The following is a 24,214-nucleotide window of genomic DNA, read 5'->3' on the forward strand; positions in this document are numbered from 1 at the left end:
ATAAACAGCACTCTATAACGTCTGTTGGTAAATAAAGCTCCATTAGTGTTAAGATAACAGACAAATTAAAAACAACGGACAGTTTAATGAAAATGAATTTTAACCCAAGTAATTCTTTATTACTTATCTGAGTAACTGCTGGCAACAAGAAGCCCTGAGAAAATTGGCAGTTACTCCCAGAGGCATGTTTCAGCATCAGATGACAGCAGATGGACGGTGAGATTATAGCAGACTAAACATACCTCTTCAACTAAAATAAGGTTTCTTTGATGGTATCACAAAATGTGTCTAAACAGCTGCAATTATTTTTAAGGTTTGCAAACACAGATCAGAGTTTTGGTTTGCAAGCATGCATATTTATTTATGAATGTACATGTTGTTGTTTTTAACAGTAAGTGTTTATTTTTTTCCTTTTATGTATTGCTGCTGGGTTGTGAGTACCTGTCCTCTCTGCTATGAGACATTTAAAGTAGCAGTATGTTTGTTGTTCTTGTGCTCAGGTGTTACAGTGCACTTGGTGGTTTGCTTTAGGTAACAGGCAATGGGAAAAGCTATACTTAGACATACACAGAACTGTCCTGCCGCTCCACTGTTTACAGAGTGTTGTTACAACTTCTGATGCCGACTCAGTGGACCGACTTCGGCCCACCATGCTTTTTACATCAGGTTACTAACAAGCTATGCAAAGGACGCTTTGGAATTGGAAACATAGGACGTTTCAGAATCAGGACTCTCCCCAGATTGACCCCTGCTTCAAACAGGAAGCGTAACAGTTGCATGACAGCTCCAGAATGGCTTGATTTTCATTTCAGCATTTAGGTAACAATAATGTTATCGGTAAAGTAATAGAACTGAACACTCAGCGCACAATCAAATGACATTACTGTGAAAAGTTATGAAACCGTCCTATTCAGAATTGTGTTTCTCCATTCAGCTAAACAGGGGATCATAGAGCCTGCAGGTAAGTGATATCAAATTGGTTTGCCAAGTGTGGCTAATGTTAGCACCACCAGCCTTCCAGCCTCCTTGCAGGTTGCCTGAATTTGCTCTCTTTGAGTGTTTATATTCCACACAGCATACATACAACTTTATCTCCATTTTCTAGATCATAGTACTACCAAACGGCATCAAACTACAAGATGTTAGACTGTCATCTGTGCTTGTTTACATCCAGGTAGAAGGGCATTAAGGCCGTAGCCATTAGCTAGAGCTACAACCCCAACAAATGGTAGCTGGCTTCGCTCCAATTTACATACAACATATGATTGGCACTTCAGGCTTATAGTAATAAAAATATTAGTACTTTGTTAACCCGACTAGTTGCATTGGTGCCAACTAGCGAGGGTGGTGACATTTAACCATTAAGGCAACTTACACGCACACATCCCTAGTTTAGATCGACTGAAATGAGCCTTGAAGGCAGCACCGTGGCCTACACCATCATGATTTTAATATAAGGTTTTTGCTGTTCAACTTGAGGGGTAGCTCGTGTTTATACCTCTGTGTTAGCAGTGTTATTAATCATTTTTGTTTACCCTACACCTACTCTCATTCTGATAGTGTTTTAAGCTTTTACTGCACTTTGTTAAACTCTGGTTGTTCCAAATGTGCTATATAAATAAACTTTGACTTGACCTCACTTGAGCACAGCGTTTAAGTGCATGCATGACTCAAACACTTCCTGTTTAGTGCCTGCCCGGTCAGGCGCTGGCCATGTGGAACTTCCTTGAAGAGGAGCAAAGCAGCAGAGAGAAAACAATGACTCAGCTGCATAATCTCTGACGATATCAGAGATAAAGTTTAAAGATGAGACACTGAAATTCATTCTTGAAGAGTTCTTTGGCCTTGTATTTTGTTGCATCCTAATTGGATTGTGTATTCACCTCATTACAGTTCATTTTGGATAAAAACATGTAGGGTAGAAGATCTCCAGAGAGACTCCACAAACCCATTTTTGAAGGTCGTGGAAGATAATTCCAAAATGTGTAATAAAGCGAGGGATGATAACAGAAAGTCATCCAAAAAAATACTTCATTTTAAGTCCCTGATAGACTTTATGTGAACTGTGGTTAATGACAGAGAGGGAATCACTGAATTATGCACTCTGTCACTGAAAGGTCACGTGCGTTTGTCCATCACACGCTGAGTGTTTTTGTCTACAACCTTTCAGTGAGACACTAAAGTGTTCCCTTTTGGAAGTCCTTCTAGGAAAGAGCACCAACCAAGAAAAACAATTTGAGAAAGAAAACTAAATTGAAATGCTTTCTAGGAAGCTGCTGTGCTGGATTCATGGAAAACACAAACTTTAAAGGTTAAACATTTTTAAAAAGGTCACTGACTCGGTTTCATCTCCTACAAAGTGTTGGATTCTCTGGGAGGACCAAGTGTTTCTATCAGCACGTTTAAGAACTCCATCTCCCTCCTGTGCTCAATTCATGTCTGTACATTGACTGAAGGTAAACATTGTCACACAGCTAACAGGCTCATGATTTGATTATGACTTCCTCTCATTGCACTCCTAAAAACCTCATTAGGATGCTCTCCAGCGTTGCGGTGGTTAAATTATCTCCCTGCCTGCAAATTCAGAACATTACAGAATGTGCTGTAAGATAATCAGACCGAAATTACATTTCAATCTATCGTCAGCAGCAGAGTGAATCCATGCATAGCAGAACCTTTCAGACAAGGTCAAACTGATCAACATATGTCAGTCTGTGACACACGAGCAGCCAAACATGTAATCTACTCTGCCACTAGTCAGAATTCCCACAGTAATGACACCACAAATCAAAGGTGTAAGTGTCCAGCTCATGTAAAGTTCAACAGGTGGTCTCAGTTTGTTGTTTTAGCCATCATCAATTGACAGTACTTACACTGTGCTGTTTTCTGTTGCTAACATTGTAAAGATGAGATCTTAAAATGTAGTTTAAATATGTGCTTTACTTTGAATCATAGATGTACTCACCATTAAACAAACCATCTTACAGTTGTCTGATTGATCAGGAGCTTTAAAGACAGAGAAATGTTAAGGAACACTTTTAGCCTCAGTTTTACCAACAAAAAGGCAAGTTATTGAAATCTTAAATTCTGTTAAGTTTCATTAATGGAGGACTTATTTTTTCAGACCACAATCCCTTTTCTATACCAGGCTGTAAACATTGTTATTTCTGCTTTCAACGTAGGCAGTGTAATATGGGACGTAATGGGGTGTCTTTCACTTTTGGAGTCAGCCTCAAGTGGACACTATAGGAACTGCAATTTCCGCATTGGCTTCAGTTTCGATCACTAGAGGTTGCTGCTCATTTGCAATGCTATATCAGCATTTTAACTTCACAACCTGAGAGTGACATTAAAGGAACACGGTCACTTGGTGAATACTGTCACTCACTAATGAAAGTGTTGTACCTATTTAGTAAATGTCTAAAATCAGTAACACAATTTCTAAACCAAAAACGTTGCCAAACTTATGCTTATAGTGAATTTTTGGGTAGCACTGCTCTGAGCATGTTCATAATTTCCATATCATTTAGATTAGAGTGAACAAAGAGTCAGTCAGTCAGCACAAACCCAGTTGATTAATTCCATCTCATTTCTAATGTAACCTTGTGAGTCTATTAAAAGGCTTCAACTGAACTTTTGATGTCCCCAGGGAAGGACTAAGTTCAAAATAAAAACGAGGTTTTCAATCAAAATGTCACATGTAAAGCTATAATATCAATTTAGGATTACAGAACTCAATTAACAACTTTTAAAAACAGCTGCCTATTGAAAGCAAAGAGGTTCAATAAAAATGTAGTTATCTTCCACTGTCCTCACAACGATTTAGATATTGTGCATTTATCCTCGCTTCAATTAATTCAAGGCTGAAGCGGCTCACTTTGAAAAGGGATGATTCATTAATACACCAATTCATCAGTATTTCCCATGATGAAAACTGTGGAGTTTATTTTTCTCATCATACCAGCACTGTCAATCAAATCTGATCCAACTACACACACCTGCACACAATACTACTGTAGCTTTCAAATTGGAGTTTTAAACCACCAGCAAAAGTTGATGCTTTTTCCTCACAGCTTAACTTTGACTGTTGCTGCTTTAGTCACTAGTAATTAAAGTAGGAAGTATAATTGAAATCAGACTTTCATGACTTTACATTGAGATACTTTTTGGAGTATTACCAATAGACTGTATAAAACATGAACTCACCCTCAGTGACATCTTCTCTTAGTTTCTGCATCAGAATTTTAAAGCCCAATGACAGCGGTTACCATATTGGAAATGCTGACTCAACTTTCAGTCAACCTTGCAAGAAGCAAAGAGGAGTGGAGGGGTCCTTTAGCCTCCAACAGCTACTGTGTGTGATTCTGATTTCCTTTTATCCCCACATTAAAAAGTAGTTTGAATCACCTACCTCTCTGTTAAACTATTTGCTACCTTAGCATCTGACCACTTGTGCTTCTTGTAACCTTACTTTTTTAGGTAGTGCACTGTGCTCCCTGATTTCCCTGAAAAAGCCAGTGTTACAAAACATACGCTGTCCATGGTGCTGAAATCCAGCATCCACTGTTGCCTCAATATGTATCTACTTCCATCTCCTGCTCCCTCTCAGCCTCATTAGTTTGCTCCCAGACTGCTATCTCACACTGTCGAATGATTAATACACATCTGTCTGTGCAGGCTGAGATATGCATGTCATAAAAGCAGGGGACAGGAATGCCATTTATTTCCTGTTGGCTGTGAGGCAGCTCTCCTCCATTTAACCCTATTCAAAATGGCAGCAGTAGATTTGCATTGGATCTGTATGCAGAGGGGCAAAATAAGCGGTAGATCAAAGTTAAAGAGGAGATTCACTTGATGGTTATTCCTGCAGGGCATGAGTGATGGCCTCCAGCTGATGCACTTGATGAGTTCTCGCAGTAGGAGAAGCCGGCCTGCAGGAGGGAAGGCTTGTTTTTCAAGTGACCCAAACACTTCTCAAGGTCTTAATTTCATCATGGATTCAATATATATTCACTACATATAGATATTTAAAACAGAGCAGTTCAAAAAGTCCTCACATTGTTCATTCATTCAAGTTATAGGAGGAAATAATTCATCCTTGAGATGCTACATTTGTGGAGAAAGCACATTTGATCATGTTAAAGTTGAAATCAAAATAAATAGATTTTAATTTTAACCCTAGATGATACTCCTGAACTCATCTTTAGTCTTAAAAATATCAAATACACTTAAAGAATTGTCTCTGGTGTGCCTCATTCAAAGCTATTAGTCTAACAGACTTGTTCGGGACATCTTAATCTTATTTCAAGGTCATACATTTGATTCCTGCCGGAGCCATGTTAGGTTCATAATCAATCTGACCTAAAGTGATCTATGGTGACCTTTATCTACCAGCAGGCTCATTAAGAACCCCAGAGGTGAACCTGTCCATTGATTAGTGAATTGATGGAAAAACAATTTTTTTTTTACACCTTTGTTTGTTGCAAACCTTTTGTTAGCAGAAAGGTCCAAACACATCTTGTTCAGTCACTCTGTTTGCTGCTTTTATCATTCTGTCTTTAAACAGCTTGAAGAGTGTTAAGCTCGTTGGGTGCACAGCATTTGGTTGCAGGATGTCATATTTGAATGTTTTCACAATCTTTGTGCATTTAATAAATTCAAAGACGAAATTGAAATCCCAATAAATTACACGTGTTATCAGTCAAGTGATGACCTGTTGACTTCAACTACTACAATTATTTATATCATTAGTACGTTTTCATTACTATGCTGGCTTGCTGCCAATATTACTCATATGTTGGTATTGTTAACCATAAGTTTGTATTATCTGTGGGATTTATTGTTGCTGCTCTTTTTGCTTTTAGTTTGTATGTGCTAGCCCAAAGCAGTGGTGTTTTTTCCATCATAGTAGCAGCGGGAAGCAGGAAGATGCTGCGGTAGTTTAAAAAACGGTGTGCCAAAAGAGACAAAATAGCATCAATTGAAACATTAATTTCTGACCTTATTGCTCACCAATGTCACATTTAAAGAACAAAAGTGAAACCCAAACTGTAAATATCAGAAATTATTTTTAATAAATAAAAGGGAAAAAATGTTCAAACGAAAACGTTCAAGTACAGCATCACAAATGTCCATAAATAGAAAAATTTACAAAAACTACAGAGGAGCCAAATGAACACTAGGAAATAAGACGCAACAAACTGATCAGGAGGGGAAAGCACAAAGGCACTTAATACACTGACAATCAAAACACAGATGAGACAAGGATACACAGGTGAAACAAATGGATTGCAATAAAACTGGACATGACACACTGGGAAAAAGGACTATGAATTAAAACAGGAAACACTTGGAACATGTAACAGAAAACAACCACAGAACAACCACACATGAATGGAATACAATAAGGCACGCAAGGCAAAGAATACAAAATAAAACAATAAATGAAAACTGTCAACAAAGCAAGAAAACATACCAAATACTACTCCTGACAATTAACATCATAATGCTGACAGTCCTGTGACCTATGACTTCTGTTAGAGTTATAAAATATTACTACAAAATAATGAATTGTAACAAAACTATAAAGGGCATACAGTCTCTATAAACTCACCAATAGAGACAGTTACATAGGCTATGAGCTATGATGGTGTTTACATGTAAAAATGTGCAACTGGAGACAATTGAAATAAAGCAGACTGACCTTTGGTATCAATAACTAAAATATATTGGTTGTACTTCACACAAGCATATAAAAACTGCCTCTATACAGCACACTGACCCTTTGGTGTTTTGAATCATTTCACATCCGTCAATGTTTTGGTCTGTTGAGACTCCAATGTAACGCCACACGATATCCATCAGACCACAGGTCTTATTAGCTGGAGGTGAAGTGTGCACTCTTGTCACAAACTGGTTGCCCCTCGGCTCTTTTCGTCTCTTTCCGCCTTCTCATTAACATTCCTCACTTGTGGGTGTGAAGCTGAAAGGATCTCCGGCGCGCCGAGCGGAGACGCGCAGAGTCCCTGTGCGTTCAGAGGAGGAGGAGGTATCAGCTGCCGGCAGGAGGAGAGAGAGAATAGGAGGAGCGGAAGAAGAGACAGCAGACCTCCACATCACAGGCTGCTGGTGTCCTCTCAGAGCAGAAAAACGCTCCTTTTTTCCCACAGATTAATTTGGTTTTCTCCCCAAGGCTGAAGGTGTCCAATATGAGTTGGATCTAACGTCTCCGGAGAGTAAAAAGGAATATCAGAATCCCCTGGTGGATGTGGTCACCTAAACTGTGGACATGGAAAAGATAGTGAATTTATCCCTTTCTGTTCTGCTGGTTTTATGGGGATGCGCGCACGGAGGCTCGCCCAGTGTCCAGATTGGTAAGTATCCATTGGTGGAAACTCAAAAAAAAAAGATGCCCATATTGTCTGAAAAGCAACATCTTGTGCGTAAAATGTGAAAGAAAACTGTCTGGGAAACATTAAATATCTGCCAAGAAAACTGTGCAGGTGTAACTGATATTCTGTGTCGGTTTCAGGGGGACTTTTTCCAAGGGGCGCGGATCAAGAATACAGCGCTTTTCGGATAGGAATGGTTCAGTTTGGCACCTCGGAATTCAGATTGACGCCTCACATTGACAATCTGGAAGTGGCGAACAGTTTTGCTGTTACCAACTGCTGTAAGTGCCACAATCATTTCGCCTCTACTTAAAATAAGAAAACCATCCCCGCAAGTGTTGACACCATCCATAAATAACTGATGCTGATGTCCTCTTTGTGCGTGTCCATGCATGAGTTTGGATCTTTTATATTTTGGGCTATTTACAAAGAAGAAAGAAATCGTCCCTGCTGTCTGATCTTTATTCTGTCGGCAGACATCAGGAGGTTGTGAAGTGGTTAGATGAGGAGCATCGTGTAGGCAGGAGAAAGTTGGTTTCCACAGTAACAGTCAGTCACATCCATCCCCTTTTCATTCCTTCAGACTCACCGATGAAACAAGACTACACTGCAAAAATATCAATCCAACTTCTTATTCTCAGCCAACAGTCTGAAACCGAAAAAGGTCTTCTTCAGTGAAAGAAAAAAACGAGTTGAGTTTTTTAATGGCGCCTAATTCAACATTTTCATCGAATTAAATGTCATTTTTGTCTGTCAGTGCAGAAATGTCACTTTTTTTCCTCCTTTCTTCTTCCATAAAGAAACCCTTCACTTTAAACTGACTGCTTCAGTCACACTTCACATTATTTGGAGTTTTCTGACATGTTTAGTGGAGAGGAAATGAGAAATGGATTCTCTCAGATGGACATTTTTTTGTAGTGTGCCCCGCTGTCACGTCTTCTCAGAGCTCAGGGGGAGCGGTGTTCATCCATTGTTGGCTTCTATAATAAGGCTCACATACATCGATTTGCGTTGCGCGTCACGCGTAATGTCTTGGAGACGCTTTAACATTTATTACAGATTAACGTGGACGATGAATGAATGGCTGAGGCAAATGACTTGCAGCCCCTCCGGGAAACGCAGAAGTTAATAGCTTTTGACCAAATCACGACTGTTGATTCAAAAGAGTCTGCCTCACATCACTTCGTCTGCCGCTTTCTTCAACCGGAAAGAGCGAGTTTCAGTTTGAATCGAGTGTTTCTTTGATCATAAGAGCGGAGATGCGGACTATTTTCTTTGAAATAGCCGCAACAGGAGGAAGTAAATAGGTTCGAAGGTCGCTATTTTTAATAGCCTCAGCTCGAACATTTCATTAGGCGGTTGCCAAGCGACTACTCCTCTCAACAGTCCCTCACACATAAATCAAAGGCTTCTGATTGGTGCGCGCATCGCTCCAATCGATTTCATTACCATATAAAAGCTTCCTGCTTGGAGAGGCTCTTTGCGTGTGACAGATCACAGCGAGAGACGTGTCCATGTCCAACATACAAATGTCACTGTGCACTGGTTGTTAGGAAACACACAGCATGGTACCCAGTTTAAAAAAGGTGCATTTCCTGTTACTTCAGATTGGGTTCTGTCTGATTATTTAAAAAAAATCACCATATCCCACAGAGACAAGAACCATCCCCCTAACAGACATAAGGGTGGAGGCAATTTCCCCTAATTTAGCTGCTTTTACCTCCAATCTGTGTCCCCAGGTCCAAGTCTTTGCAGAATTGCTTGCTAAAACATAATTATGCAATCTCAATCCATTATGAGCAAAACTGGAGCAAAACAAACCTAGCTTGACTTTGGCTACTAAAGGTTTTGAGTATGAAATAAACAAATAGTCTCTTTTTTACATACTCCAGAAGGCCCATGGGAAACCTGATGCATAATTAAGGTTCTGATTGGGACAGCTGGCTGCAATCCATCCACTTCAAATCAACCTGATCATTCAAAAGAATCGTTCACAGAGGGAATGTTGATCAAACTGGTGTTGTGCAATCCTTGTCATGCTTGAATCTATTGTCTTGGCTAAGCAGAGTATTTATTGTGTGTATTGTGCGCCTGATTGAGCTCCTCCTGCTATAGCTGATGTGTTTTACAGCTTGTTGGGTTGACAAATGGTTGGCCTGCTTTATTTCCTTTCAACATCACAGCCCAACAATAACTGTGCCGGAGATGACAATTTAAAAGCAGAACATGAAATCCTGCACACTGTTATCCATTAGCCTGCTGCAGGAAGGGAAGGAATAATTGGATGTATGCAGATTTGATTAGTGATGTCGAGCTGAGTGCATGATCACCATGCTGAAAATTGAGACAGCAGCTGAGAGTCGATGTTTTTTTGCCTCTCGACACAGCAGCCAGGCTGAATGTGCACATGCACATAGCTTTGGACTTTTTCCTCTTCTTGTTGAATACTTGAGTGGGAGTTGGAAGTAGGAGGGGGGGTTCTCTTAAGCCGGTAGATGGCAGTCTGCCTCACAATACACCTCCATAATAGTGGATTAAGAACACCATCCAGGTCCGTCTTTAAATGTACTCCATGAGGCAGCACGCAGTGGAGAACAAAGGGAGAAATATTGAAGCTGACATGGCATATTGATGCTAAAACAGTAGAACTAGAGTCCTGTGAGTTTTCTGTTGAGCTCAAGGTCTTATCACACTTCTATTACCAAGAAGCTGATGCTATGGATTCATTTTGGATCCAGGTAAAGCACATTTGTCTTTAATACACGGGGGAATATGAGAGAAAATATGAAACTAAGTGCAATTTTATTGATGTGAACGGCAGGAACTGAGAGACAGATTTGCCCTCTCTTTATTGCTCCTAAAATATGGAAGAGTAAGATAAATTCAGCAAATATGAACAGATTTTGGAAGGATATTTCAATACTGCTTAGTCTCAGAATCTGGGTCTGTAGCACAAAGAATAGGAAACTACTACGAACCAAAGGTTTGCATGGAATGCTTTTTTCTCAGGTCCTTACTCATTTTTATAACAAATTATTCTAATAATTGTTTGATATTTGAAGTGTTTTCTTATCAGTCTTAAATGAATAAATACAGAATTTAAAATGATTTTAAAATCATACTGAGAGCATATGGATTTGCAGCCCACAGACACATCACACCCTGCTTGTACTCAGCCTGTGCTACAGCGTACTCCATCAATGCAGTGTGTCAGAGACAGTGGGAGGGAGGATGATACATTCCTCCATCAATAACAGTTCATCTGGACAGGCCTGCATCTGCTGCCAAGACCAGGGGAGTCATTGGCACTGTGTGTGAGAGGGAGAGTGTGTATGTGTGTGTGAGTGTGAGTGTGTGTACACTGTTATATTGGTCTGCCATCCAACCCAAAGCAATAAGTTTCAAAGATTCAAAGTTCCCAGAATAGAGACACCTCAGAAAACCCAACACAGTTTTCTGGGTAATAAACAACAGTTCAGTGTTGTGGAAATAACAGATTTTTAAGGTGGATGTTCAGAATCGGGGTAAAGAGATCTAACTTATTATTTATAGATGTATAAAGGTCAGTAATAACCCAACGATAAGGACATATTTGGAATGCTAGATTATGAAAGAATACGGAAATAATTTATTTCCTCACTATTTAAAGATACTGATTACCCAGCTGTGTTAAATACTTGAGTCTGATTGGTCGACCCTCATAATGACTGTTATTAATTCACAACAGCAAAAGCAACACTAGTGACAGCCTGATCCCATGTCGTATCAAATCAATCTGCTGTAAGGAGTCAGGCACATTTCACCTCTGCCTGATGACCCTGTGGTGGCAAAAACGTTTGCTAAGTTTCTTTTAGCATTCTAAATCAGTAAACATTATTAATACAATTATGTATTGTATTAGTGGAGCAATTTTCAAGACAGGAGCACAGATGCAATCAATAAAGAAGTCAATACAGACAGAAAAATGAAAGCCTAAAGAAGTTGAAAGGGGCTTTAACCGTAGAGACTGTTGTAAAGTCACCCATCAGTTAAATGAGTCTGAAAATGGGATTATAAGCTGAAAACTGCTTCTGCTGATAGATTATAAAGAGGAGGACTGTCCCTGATTTTCTCAGACTGACCTTGAGAGTGAGAGAATGATGAAAGTTATCGGGAACAGATGTGAGACGCTCACCCGGTCAGGATTCTCATTTGTATAACCACCTGTTCAGTCTGCATTATCTCTTACATAAGACAAGCACAACTTGCATTACTCTCATACTATATTCCCTCTGAATTTTATCCTCAGACACTGTGCCTCTGACTGGGATTTAACCTGCACAAGTAGATGGAAGAATAAAGGAACCATCCACCAATTTATGTATGGGAGTCATTTTACTGCCACTATGAGTGAGATTCAGTAAATAATAAGACTTGCATGGTGTCATGTACGGCTCTGGAGGGAAGTTTTAGAAAATAACCCCGCCTGAAAGCTCCTCATTTTTCAGCAGAATCACTTTAAGAACTGGGAGTCATTAGTTTGAAAGGTGTAAGAATTCACCATGCACAGAGGTCGCTCTGAAGTGGCATTAAGGGAAATTCAGGATTGCATATTTCAAAAGCTTGTGAATGAACGAGTCCATTCTAGTTTTTAATCATTATTTGCAAATCATATAGGCTCCATGAAGAGAAGAGATACCGAGTCGATGTAGAACAACTTTAATGAGATTAATTATTAAGCTGTAAAATAAAAAGCAACAGAAAACAGCAGGGATTTAGCTTCAAATCCCGGGGTGGGGTTCCCGGAAGGCGCCACATGGTGGGTTATCAAATAATTACTAAGGCTAAAAAAAAACAGAACACAATGCTTAACAAAGTGACGCTTCTTGTGTTGTCCCTCTTTATTCTTTTCTTGTGTTCAAGCAAAATATAGACCTCACATCATTATTATTTGAGTGATTGGAATGAAGACGGCTGCAAAGAATTAAGCAGCACATGACGAAGACACCTTGATGAAGGGTCAATGTCTGGGAGATGTCAGGGCCTTTGAGAATTCAGGACTTTGGCCTCATCTGACTGATTTTGTAGTGATAAGTGACTAAGACTTTACTTTTGATTTGAACAATCAATTTCTTCTATATTAGTTGCAGAAGTATATTTTTAGGGTCTCCCAGAGTGGAAGAGTTTAAACTTCCTGATTGGAAACTTCTGTTGCATTTCACAAAGCCCACAATGTACAGTTCCTGTGCAACTGTGAAGCTCTTTCTAGTACCATCTGTTTCCACCATCCTGCTGTGCTACTGATCTAGGTAAGCTTAGCAGCAGTAGTGCTGATAGTTAGGTTGGTACCAATTTGCAGAGACTCACACCAACTCACACCAACACCAACCTCAACTGGTCTAAAATTAAAGAGTTCTTTCAATCAAACCAGCCCTACACAAGCCTTATTTACTTCCCTGTATCACCGTTGTCTTTAAATGCATGATTATGACCTAATGAGGGAGAAAAGCTTTAAAGATGTGATGCTGCTAGACTGGTCCATCTCACTACCCAGCATGCTTTGCACTGTGATGCTGTGGCTCACTTCTGTGAGCCTCATCTTCTGGGTATAATACTGTAACACAATAGAATACCTTGTCACATTTTATGCTGGACTATTTGTTGCCCTGGTGTACAGGATGCAGCTCGTTTTATATTACTAAAAAAGGTATTGTGATACATGGATTGTTATAGAACATTTGGATATCTTTCTGTTTGTCTTGGGGATCAGAATATCTGAGCATTTATTTTGTTGTGGTAAATCAGCCCTGCTATTATTTGAGCATGGCTGATTGGAGTAAATTAGCGAGTCTGCACACTGATAAGAAGGCTTTCACTCGAGCAGGACGAGGGGCAACACATTTTCTGACCATAGCTTTTATGCTGTCGGTCAACTTGAAGTGTTTTTCTTGAGTAAAGTAGTTGATAGCGACTGGAACAACGCTTTTTCCTTGATTGCTGCAAATATTTTGAATAAATCTCCAGTTAACTTCATTTCATATCCACCTCGTCTCTTTTTTAACATGCAATAAGCCTTTCTTATTTGTGGAAATCACGAGCCAGAGATCTCAGGTCCTGCAGAAGTGGCAAAGTAGGTTTATTTTACCACGACAGGAGGAGACACATTTGCATGAAAAGTCCTGTTATCAGTTCACAGAATGCAGAGCTGCTACAGTCTGCACTTATGTCATCAGCTGCGTGACACTAAGTGTCAAACTTGACACCTTCTTGAGAACTTTTGGTGCTGCTGCAAGGCTGAGACACACATCACACCATCATCCTCTCATATCTTGCACTTTCCTCTAATTGGACAACCCACCTACACAACTGCAGGATTTACATGATGGGTGAGCTTTAACTGCAGAATGGACTGACTTTGATACAGTAAAAAATGTTGATATGCTATATGTCCTGCTATATGTTCCTGTGGGTTCCTGCCAAATCAGACGTTATATATAACTTAATATGCTCCCCTGCTTTTATTTCTGACACCAACCTCTTTCAAAGCAAACCACTCTTCCTCCTGTGAGAGCAGTTCGAGGTCACTCTCAGCCGACCGGCGATTTAACACTTCAAAGTTCTAGTTTGTCATGCTTAAATCACGTCATACTGTAATTTCACACGTCTACATGCACACTGTATCTCAGGGAGGCATGCACTCAGAGACCTCGCTGCATGATCAAAAGCTTTAAACGGGCTGTATATACGCACAGCAGAGCATTGGTTATAGCCAATTTATTGTTCACACTTAATTAAGTGCATTCTCCTCCATTTCAGAGGGAGCTGTGAAATATTAAATAGGCCTGGGAGCTGGCCGGTCAGAAAATGAGGCTAAAGAACCCTCTGTGGATCTTTGCTTGCCCTGAATACACCCCCCAACCAAGCCCTTATCACTCTGTCCTCAAAAAACACAAGACTCAGATGGCATCAGCTACAGAATGACTCAAAGCTCTCAGCTGGAAGCCGGCTCTTGTCTCATATCCAGTGACTTAGTTCACTCAGTGTCTCCGAGGCAGGTGGCTCAAACACACGTTGCCTAAAGCTGAGCAGAAAATACTTTTTGCTCTCCTACAGTGGCCTGCAAATCGAGGGTTCAGTCCCTACACAGACTAAACCAGAACAGGGTCTGAAGAAGGTGATTTATCTGGTATAGGATGCTGAGGCAAAGCTGGACTTCACAGAATCTGACTGGTGGTTTGTGTTTGTTTTATTTTAAGTTTACTGAGAGTCACCTGAGTTTGATGGATCACTTTTAAAAAATGCTTTACTGCAAAAACTCAAACTTCTCCCAGAGACCAAGACAGATTTTGTCCCTTCTTTTTGCAGTTTATATGCTGCTGTAGTTCCTTAATCTACACAAACTTGTTGATCTACAGACTTATACACACAAACACAGATTTCCCTTATATCCCCTAATTTCAAACACTGTTTTGAATGAAAAGCATAGTGTGAGTCTGAAGGATACACTGTGACAAGGCAAGGTGAGTTATGTTGCAACCTGCTGCCTTGCCAGGGCCATGGAGGGAATGTACAAACACAGGACCAGGGTTCAGGATCTGAATGAGACCAGCATCAAATTTAAGTTGCATAACTTTGGCTTCACCTTCTTGCTCTATTATTATTTAAAAGAAAATTGAGGTGTTGTAAGGTGGTATTCTAAGCATGTCCTTCTTATGAAGAGGTCATAGTTCTTGTTGCAGCAGTCACTGGTTCATCTCCCAGCTTCAACCTTTTGCTGCATCCCTCTCTCTGTATTTCCTAGATTTCCTGTCTCTCAGCTGTCTTACCAAAAAGGCAAAAATGGTCTGCCGGTTTGGGCTATAATCACGATTAAATCATGTAGTCTGACCTCGGCAGGAAGCCAAACACCCTGAATGTTTTTTGTTTGGTTGAGGTTCCAGACTTGCTTGGAGATGCTTTGGGCTGAAATGGTCTAACCTCAGGTTTTAAATTTGACATGAACTCTGGTCCTCTGGGTCAAAGAGGAAGACCTTTAAAGCCCTGACTACAGCTGAGCCAAGCAATTCATGCCAACACCATGTGAGTTACTACTCTGACTGACAGAGGGATTCGTGTTAATATACACGTATACTTAAGATATCCGTTTGATTTCCTTCCCGAGTACATAAGTGTATACAATAAAATAACTTTGCATTTGTTACCCTTGTTTTGAAGTTTGCATATCCAGAAATGAAAAAAGAAGGGATGAAGCACACTGGTTGTCCTCTTATTTCTTGTGTTTGGCTGAGAAAGCAGACAGCACAGAGAACAGATAACATGTTTTCAGTCAGAACTGGGCTGCACATAAAGATTCAGACCAGACTCCTCAGAGCACTGATCCTTATCCCAAAAAGATGTAACCAAGTCCTTATCCTTTGTCCTCTATCTAGATGTCCTCTTATCTTATACCCAAGAAATAAAAACAACTCGTTCATTCCTCTGCAGCCTTTTATCAACCTCTAAAAGCCGGTACAGTGACAAAAGAATGGATGTCAACAACACGATTTCCTCCCACTGTTTTAATATGTGAACAAGTCAAGCTTCGGAGCAGGCCTGTCGCTGGGCAAGACGTACAATCTATCATCAGAGTCAGACTCTGTGGGAAGCTAGAATGATTATAGATCAGCTGTCTTCAGAGTTCATTACTGATATGATGAAGAGCGTCATTACAACACTGCATCCCAGAGCCTGTGGAGTACAGCTCTCTGGTCAGAGTCAGGAGCAGAAACAGAAATCATAGAAGTAGAGGTCATATTGAAACATTTCAGGAATTAGAAAATAGATGAATTATTAACTCAACTTTACTTATCTATTTTCACATAGCATGCAGAAGTGCTTCACAGAGGGACAGTCAGAAAGTATCAGGGGTGGTTAAAATAAGAAAGACTAAGACAATAATAAAAGACTAACACATGAAGTAAAGATTAATTATTAGCTTACTTCAAATATTTTACATGAAAAAAATGACTTAATTATCAAATTCATGACTCAAATTTTGAACAAAATAAAAACAATAATTGCGTTCCCTTTTTTTGAACTTCAGTTAATTGAATTAGAGTCTGTTTTTCTGTCTGTATATGTTCATTTTGAGGGGAAAAACACTGCATTTTAAAAATGTCAAAACCCTGTTACCAATTTATGACAGATTGTAAATTCTTGGTAAAAACTAGGGATGTGCATTTTTAGTCGACTCAATGAAGAAACACTAGATGTTTTGGCTACTGTAGGTCCACAATGACCTCCAGCCAGGCAGTAGAGCTTCCATAATTACACCAGTGTTAGGTTTAACCAGTTTAACAAGAGATCCTGTTAACTGGTGACTTTCAGCTGAATGGGTCAGTGGCTGCTGTGGTTACAACAGCTGCTGAAAATAGACAAAGCCAGTTTACATTAAAATACCAAAACTGACTCATCTGCTGTGTCTTTAATAAAAAAATAGACAAAGAGGCATTGATGAGGATGCTTTGTCCTCAGAGGTTGCAATAACACAGATAGCTATGGACGCACTGATGGCTCAAAGTCACCAGTTGACTGCGTAACTCGTTGGACCAAAACACCTGCTTACACATCACTATCTCTGTGTGCCTGCAGCATCTGTGCCAGCTGAGCAGGTTTGAGGAGGGGGTTTAGTTTTAGGGTTAATAGACTGAGGTCTTCACTTTCACCAGAGCAGGCATACATGTTTATCTCAATGAACAAAAATGTTTCACTAGTAAGTGTGTGGTCTATCACGTGTGTGCGTACAGCACGCCATTGTTTAACTGCCTAAAAACGTTAATCTAGGCCTCTTTGCTTTTATCTTGAAGGTTTAGCATTGTTAGTTCTTATGATGAATGATCACATGTATTGACTGTATACTTCCCTTTTTACAGTAGTGACTTGTTTCTAGTTGATTTCAGTCAAGTTCTGTGGAAGAATGTGACATTTTCATAATGCATGCTGCAAAGAGCCACTTGTTTAAGCCGCATAGCCATTAATTTTGTTTTTAAATGCGATAAAGTATTTCAAACAGCAATTGAAAATGCCACATATAATTTGATTTTGTTCAGTGTCACTGTCTAAAGTGAGCACAGTCTGAGTGTTTTCTCACCTTTAGAATAGTAAGAATATCAACTTCTTGGAAATTAGTTGCATATGAATGTCATTTATTGACATTTTAAAATACAAAAATCAAGACTTTTAGCCACATCTCATGCACATCCACAGCAAACAGACTTCATTATAGTTTTGAGAGTTTAATTTAGCTCAACAAAAGTTAATATCAAATTTCAAAAAGTTTAAAATTTAAAGAAATAACACCCTGAAAAGTGAGCTATTTCATAATGATGTCAAAAATGTCAATCCCCATCCTCTATTCTAAATCTGGCAATCACTTCACTGTAATCAACTTGAAGTTCACTTCACTAAGGATGAGTAAAATTGTCTTTAATTCTCTGAGTAACCTTTCTGCAGACGGATGCTCATTAGCATGCAGAGAGAGGAATCTGTCCTTCCATCATGGTGTGATTAAGATTTGATCCGGTTGCCTTGTCTGCTCTAACTGGGTGTTCTTGTCAAACTTATTAGGACTTCAAGGTGTGTGTGTGTGTGCGTGTATGTGTGTGTGGTTTTTGTGTATGCATGTGAGTGCAGAAAAAGAGAGAGAGTGAGGGAAAGAGAATGGGAAAGATAAAGAAAAGGGAAATGATGAATGAAAATGACAGCACGGAGCAGAACGACTGTACAGTGTGATAAGCAGAGCAGAGTGCAGGGAGCAGACAGATGTGTCCTTCTGCTCCGTGTTATTGTAACGTTCCATCTCGCAGAACAAAATGTAAATGTAGGAGGGACTGTCTTTAGGCTGGCTGTGTCCTTTCGTAAAGGGCAGCAGGATTCAGGCTAAAGGTGGAAACAATCAGGGAAGAATCTTTGAGCACCTGTGTTTTTTTTTCTCTGGGGAGTATTTCACCTCCTGTCATGCAGGTTAAAATAACAAACTAATGCTGCTGTTATAACCAGTTACTGAAGGGGTGACACTGATTTATTTTATCTTTTTTTCGTCCATTTTATTTCTATTGTTCAAGAAAGACTCACATAATAACTAATGAGAATCATATATAAATAAATATGTGAGGGATGATGTATAGTGAGCAGGTCGCTATGTAAATAAGGATCCTGACAGGGTGAGCACGACCCCCTCTAGTTGTGGGGTCTTGTCTCACCCAGAGAGGACACTCATTAAAGGAGAAGTTAGACAAGGTAAAAGGGACTTCTGCATGAATATTCATGTGGACATTTCTGTCCTTGTTCAGCTCTCCTTCCTTTCCGAGCTTTGTAGTTGACTCACATTTGAAACATTTTGACAAAGACTCTCTGTCAAACCTCTAAAACCTCCAGCAATCAACACAGAAGCCGGATGAAGTTATTTTCTTGGATGTCTTCTCTTTTCTTCAGCCCTGTCTGCTAACTAGAACTAACTTTGTCAACTTCATTTAGAGCTTTGAACCACTTGAAACATTTCTTTTGACTGTCAGCGGTGCTGTAAAGCTGTGTCTCCTGTTCAGACAGTGCCTTTGTGCTCCTGTAAGAACTTGTTCCCTGATGGTCTGCTCAAACAAAAGGTCTCCTCTGGACTGCAGCCAACATGTCTCAGCAGCTGTTGGCTTGTCACTTGCATTTTCTACAAACCTGCACCAATTATTTCATGCATCAAGAGGTGCAAGCTGTGAAAGTAATATTACAGAATTAGTGTTCTTTGCTTATACAGAGCATATTGAAGAAACCTGCTTTTTTTTTTTAAATGGTTTTAAATATTTCAAGAAGTGAATTCTCTCCTTTTTTAGGTCAGAAATCCACATCCCTGTTAATATCAGTGTGTTTCATAACCAGCCAGAACTCATCACAAGGGCTTCAAAGACATTGGCACACAAACTTAAGCCAATAAAATGTGAGTACATGAGTAAATGAAGTGCTAAAAGCATACCTGGAGTATGCTTGATGATAGGTAGAATCATTATTAGCAGTCACTGGAAGATAATTAATGTTGTAAAAGCAGCTTTAAAGCTCCTGAGAGGAACTTGTTTATTTACTTTTTACTTTGGTGACCCCTGTTGACAAAGCAGTACATCTCTCCTCTTTACTTATCTTGTGTAATGCATGAGTAATTATTCAGTTATGCAAAATCTATTTCTACTGCTGTTCATCAGTCAAATATATCACTCAATGTGATTTCTTTCTGTGGAAAATGTAAGCCAGTGCACTTTTCCTCAACATGCTGTTTATCGCCTTGTTCCAAAACTATCAAGTAGCAGCAACCACAGGCAAGAAAATATCATCCAGAGAGGATCTAGACAAAATGGATCATCCTCCTAGTGGTCTCATAAAGAAGTATCTTAAATATTTTTGAATTCAGTTGCAAAAAACATTTCAACTTCAGTCTCAACGGAGGATCTGCAGCCTCTCAGTTTTTGACCCCATTATCAATGGAAAAACACCAAAACAAACATGGCGAGCGCTCCAGAAGAACCTGCACAAGTGCACTACATGGATGATCCAAAATCTGACCCCCAAACAGGAGAAAAGTAAATAATGTAGTGCTGCAGCCATGCTTACTAAAGCATGTCTCTGAGCGGCACTAAAATTACAGTGTTAATCTTACTTTCTTGTCTTTTGTGTGTGACTTTATGTGGTCGGCCTTTATTGTTCATGTAGTCTGCAGTGAAGTGGTTGGCACAAATGAACTAACAAATTAGCGGCAACTGTAGCAGGCATATTGTTAAGAATGGAATGCAATATGTATCCCAGTGAGTTGTAGTGATCACAACTTAAGGTTCCAAAAGCAGGACCTAGAGTAGTATTCAGAAGATCAATGAGGAAACTCCTTTAAAGATGTCAACAATATTTGATGGTAATATGTTTTAGAGAAGGATAATCCGGACGATGCTCTTTGCGCCTTTAATGAGCTATTAATGTGATTACTAGAGACACATGCAACTACTGGACAACAGTCGAGATCATCATGGATAGATGAAGAATTAAAGAAACTGATGAACAAAGAGAGGATGCAAAAAAGGCAGCAATCACATCAAGTAACATGTCCAATAGGCATATTTATGAGAAGCTATGGAATAATGAAACTGCAGTAGACAAAAATAAAATGTGTTATTACGTCACCACAAGGAGCCAAGTCTAATCACCTTGCAGAAGCTACAGTATGTCGTCCCATTAGGTGGGTTACAGAAACAATGCAGAGGCTTTTTCTGCTTCCACATTCTCAGGCAGGAGGATGACTTGAGTATACATCTATAGCCAAGGAAAAATGTGAATTTGGAATACAGGACCTCTAAATGTGGGTATGTTTGATGTTTACTACTTTCGCAAATGAGTGATTCAAGTTCTAAGGGCTCATAAGTGAGCTCTCACAGGGGGACTTGACTCAGTTCACAGCCATGTCCTGGCCTCTCTCCCCCTCTTGTGTGTCTCTGTGATGGTTTTGGTCCCCATTAAAAACACCCCGCATGTCTCACCCTGTGAAGGCCTTTTATGCCACAGTCTGTGGGCGGATTCTTTGATCCACCACGTCTCATGGGTGGGTTTGGGATGGATTCAGTGGAACCTACAGGGAGTTCAGGGACTGCAAATAGGACAGTTTTCTGTTTTTAGTGAGGCTTTGGAGTTACTGCTTTATTGTGTCTTTGTGTTTTGAAGGTATGTGTGGAGGTGATTTTACTGTCGGCTTTGTTTATGTGGTGTTCTTTTTTTGGCACTGTGGTCTAATGGCCTGCCGCTCTGTTCAGAGATGGAGGGAAAGGAGAGCAATCCATCTTCAACATGCAGGGTTATTGCTATAGTTATCAGACAAAGGAAACAATAATAGCAAAGGTGGAAGAAATAACTGTTCAGCCACAAAACTGTTTCTATGAATAAGATTAGAAAAGTGTTTACAGCTGCTGCAGGACAAAAGTCACTCGCTACCGCTGAAGCTCATTCAGACCAGCTGTGATTAGATATCGACTTGAAGTAGTTCAAAATCAGGACACAATGACACAAAAACATAAGTGAGCACTAAGTGAGAGTATTATTTTAGTAATGGGACAAATTCAATTTCAGAGTTGGTTTGTGTAAAACCTAATTTAACGTCAAAAAAGCTTCCAAAAAACAAAATCGGCAATGCTGTCATGACTGAAGCTTTAAGAGTTTAAGTTTGCACCTTACTGGGAGAGTTGACTTGGATTTCATCCATGTACTGGTGTAGCTTCCTCCAGTCTCCTCTGTGATGATGTTTGTCCCCATTAAAAGAACTCTGAGTGAAGTTGGGGTCACCATCAGGAGGTGGTCCTTCCTTAATTTGGTCTCAGGAGTCAGTGAGAAATGGATCCAGTGGAGGCCAAAAGAGGGTCTGAGAAAGAAAACAGAGCAGTTTTCTTATTATTTGGTTTTGATATGTTTCACAGATGTTGTTCCAGAAATGAGTCCAAAACCACCAAAGTGTCTCACAAGAATAAGAAGCACACAATGTGTACAATAGTTGTAGGTTAAAAGTGTGCTAGATGTCCTGAAAAGACACAGATCCATTCCTCTTGGTCGTCTTGTTCTGTATATATGAATACATTTTGTCCATACTTCATGGTCTGATCTTTGGAAACAGTTCTTTGTGAATTTGTCAGAACACTAAAGTCAAAATCAAGCAGATCCAAATGTCTTCTCCTCTAACAATGCACCTGTCCTGTAAATGTTTGCTGCTGTTAGAAACATAAAGGCCAAACACAACACTGTCTGTCCTTAGCTTGTAAGTGCAGCAACAAGTGAAAAGTGTTTGCTTATGTTTTGCAATGTCCCTGCTGGCTCAGCTGTCAATCACAGACATTCACTGACGCGCCCACTCAGAGGGTTGGAGGCTAGAGACACATTTCTGATGCACATCCAAAGACTTCTCTTTATTTTTTCAAAACAGCAAAGAAGTCATCTTTTATCAGATGAAAGATCTTTGATTGTTTCCCCACACGCATGCAGATTTATTTGTTCTGTGAGAGTTAAAGACAGCTTTTATTACCATGCAGAGCAAATGTACAATGCTGAAAGGTCCAGCTGTAACATACATGTACCTCTGTCACATTGAAGTGAAACCACAATGCTGAACTTGAGTTGGTTGTGTTAACAACCTTGGGATATCAAGTTAAAATAATGTACATATGTATCAATATTAAAACAAGTTTCTTTTGGGGCATATTGGTGGTGAACTGGCCCTTTAATGGAGCATTTGGTAAGGTTTTTTTTTTTATAATTTCAGACCTCAATCATAGTCAGCAGAAAAGGCTACAATGCTAGATGGAAAGCATTTAATCCCCAGTTTCTGCAAAAGCTATTGTCACAAAACAATATGTCACAGTGCTTAGTGTAAAAAAGGCACAGAACCATATAGTGGAATTGAACGCAGCAATGCTTCGCTGCATCAACCTCACACACTACGATAAGGTCAAATTACCACCAACAGTAAAACCAATTCAACCGACCACAAGGACACTCAAGTATGTCACCGTTTTCAGGACAAAACTATAACATTGGAAATGACAGGGATAAAGAGGAGCAGATAAGAAAACAAATAGAAAGAGGAGGCTAAAGACAGATTGGATTCGGGCCGGCAGCGTGTCCACTAAAGGTGGATCAGCAGCCGAGCCTATACTGGCAGGTGAGATCACGGTGTGTGACAGGTCTCTGACAGAGAGTAAACAAGTAGACAAGTGTACACATGCTCAGATAGCAGCTACTATATTCTGCTGCCTACACACTCAGGCAGCAGGCAACTCCAAACTGTTCCAAGCTTTTGTTCTCATTTGAACTCTGAGTTTGGAGCGAGTGGGTTTGCTGTAAAGACCTTTCATAGAGAACATGCTGATCTCAAGTCCAGCACAAACATTTCAAACTGACCCAAGATGTAAAAGCAGCCCTCACATCTCTAAACAGATCCACATCCCCTCCCCCGCTGGGATCAAACAGCAGGAGAAACAGTGGGAAAAGAGGACAGCTGAATACATTACCAGACATTTCCTGACTTTATATTTGCTTACAAGAAAGAGTCAGAGTCAGGTGATAACATTTTATCAAATAGAATACATCCAACTTCAGATCTTTTAACCCCCTTTATCCCTGACTATGAATGTGTTTTGGACAGGGATTTGATAGATGTGAATCATATTGTTTCTTATTGTAGCTTAATTGCATTTACCAATACAGTTTTTGATAACTGTTAGAAAAAGCAAGAGAGCATATTTTGGTATGTCCATCGAAAAGCTGAATAATTGTAAATCTTTAGTGTACACATTACAGCTTAATTCATTTCTTTGAGTCTGTGAAGCCAAACGTGTTCACAGTCCTAACTACAATGCTATCATAAATGTTTCCTCTGATTTTAGTTTAGAGTCAGTGAAATGTTTACATTTTAATTACGCCATTTGCTATTTAGGATTGCACTGTAGAGGTTTACGGGATGTGAGCAAGAGCAACCTTCAGGATTGAAAATGAAGCACTGCAGTTCCTCAAGAGTCCACTTGAGGCAGGCTTCAAATGCCAATAAAACTCAGAGCCAACATATAGCGCCAGTTTTTACTACAAACCTATTTAGGGACATGACGGATTTAAATGAGAGCTGGGCGTGTTGCATCTGGTTCCCAGGATGCTTAGCTATAGTTTACACTCAAGCCTCTTTAACTCTTTCAGCTTACCAAGAAAATGGCAGAGTAAGCATTTCCAAACAGAGACCACCATCACTGGATAGTATTCTTATGAAACCAATGTGTGATGCCACTGAGACTATCTCCATAGATTAT

At 39.7% G+C, this 24,214-nt stretch overlaps 1 protein-coding gene and 1 long non-coding RNA gene across 6 annotated transcripts in view; one reads left to right on the plus strand and one right to left on the minus strand.

Annotated features, from left to right (window-relative positions):
• Positions 1 to 6,055: 6,055 nt before the first annotated feature.
• The window catches only part of LOC117816889, a 39,067-nt gene continuing 20,908 nt past the window's right edge, over positions 6,056 to 24,214 (minus strand). The window contains exons 2-3 of one of the 2 annotated variants that reach the window (XR_004632047.1): positions 21,603 to 21,786; positions 6,056 to 7,280 (exon numbers count right to left, since the gene is read on the minus strand). This is a non-coding gene — a long non-coding RNA (uncharacterized LOC117816889). Of the gene's footprint in view, positions 7,281 to 21,597; positions 21,787 to 24,214 lie in introns of both variants that reach the window. The other variant, XR_004632046.1, reaches the window with a different exon arrangement.
• The window catches only part of gria2b (glutamate receptor, ionotropic, AMPA 2b), a 67,309-nt gene continuing 50,046 nt past the window's right edge, over positions 6,952 to 24,214 (plus strand). For 3 of the 4 annotated variants that reach the window (XR_004632045.1, XM_034689266.1, XM_034689267.1), the window contains exon 1: positions 7,538 to 7,672. Coding sequence is in view for 3 of the 4 variants with exons in the window: in XM_034689266.1 (XP_034545157.1) it covers positions 7,585 to 7,672 (88 nt within the window). In the remaining variant the exon portion in view is untranslated. Of the gene's footprint in view, positions 7,374 to 7,531; positions 7,673 to 24,214 lie in introns of those variants that run through there. The other variant, XM_034689268.1, reaches the window with a different exon arrangement.

This window comes from Notolabrus celidotus, chromosome 8 (genome assembly GCF_009762535.1).
Source record: "Notolabrus celidotus isolate fNotCel1 chromosome 8, fNotCel1.pri, whole genome shotgun sequence".
Classification (NCBI taxonomy): Eukaryota; Metazoa; Chordata; class Actinopteri; order Labriformes; family Labridae; genus Notolabrus; species Notolabrus celidotus.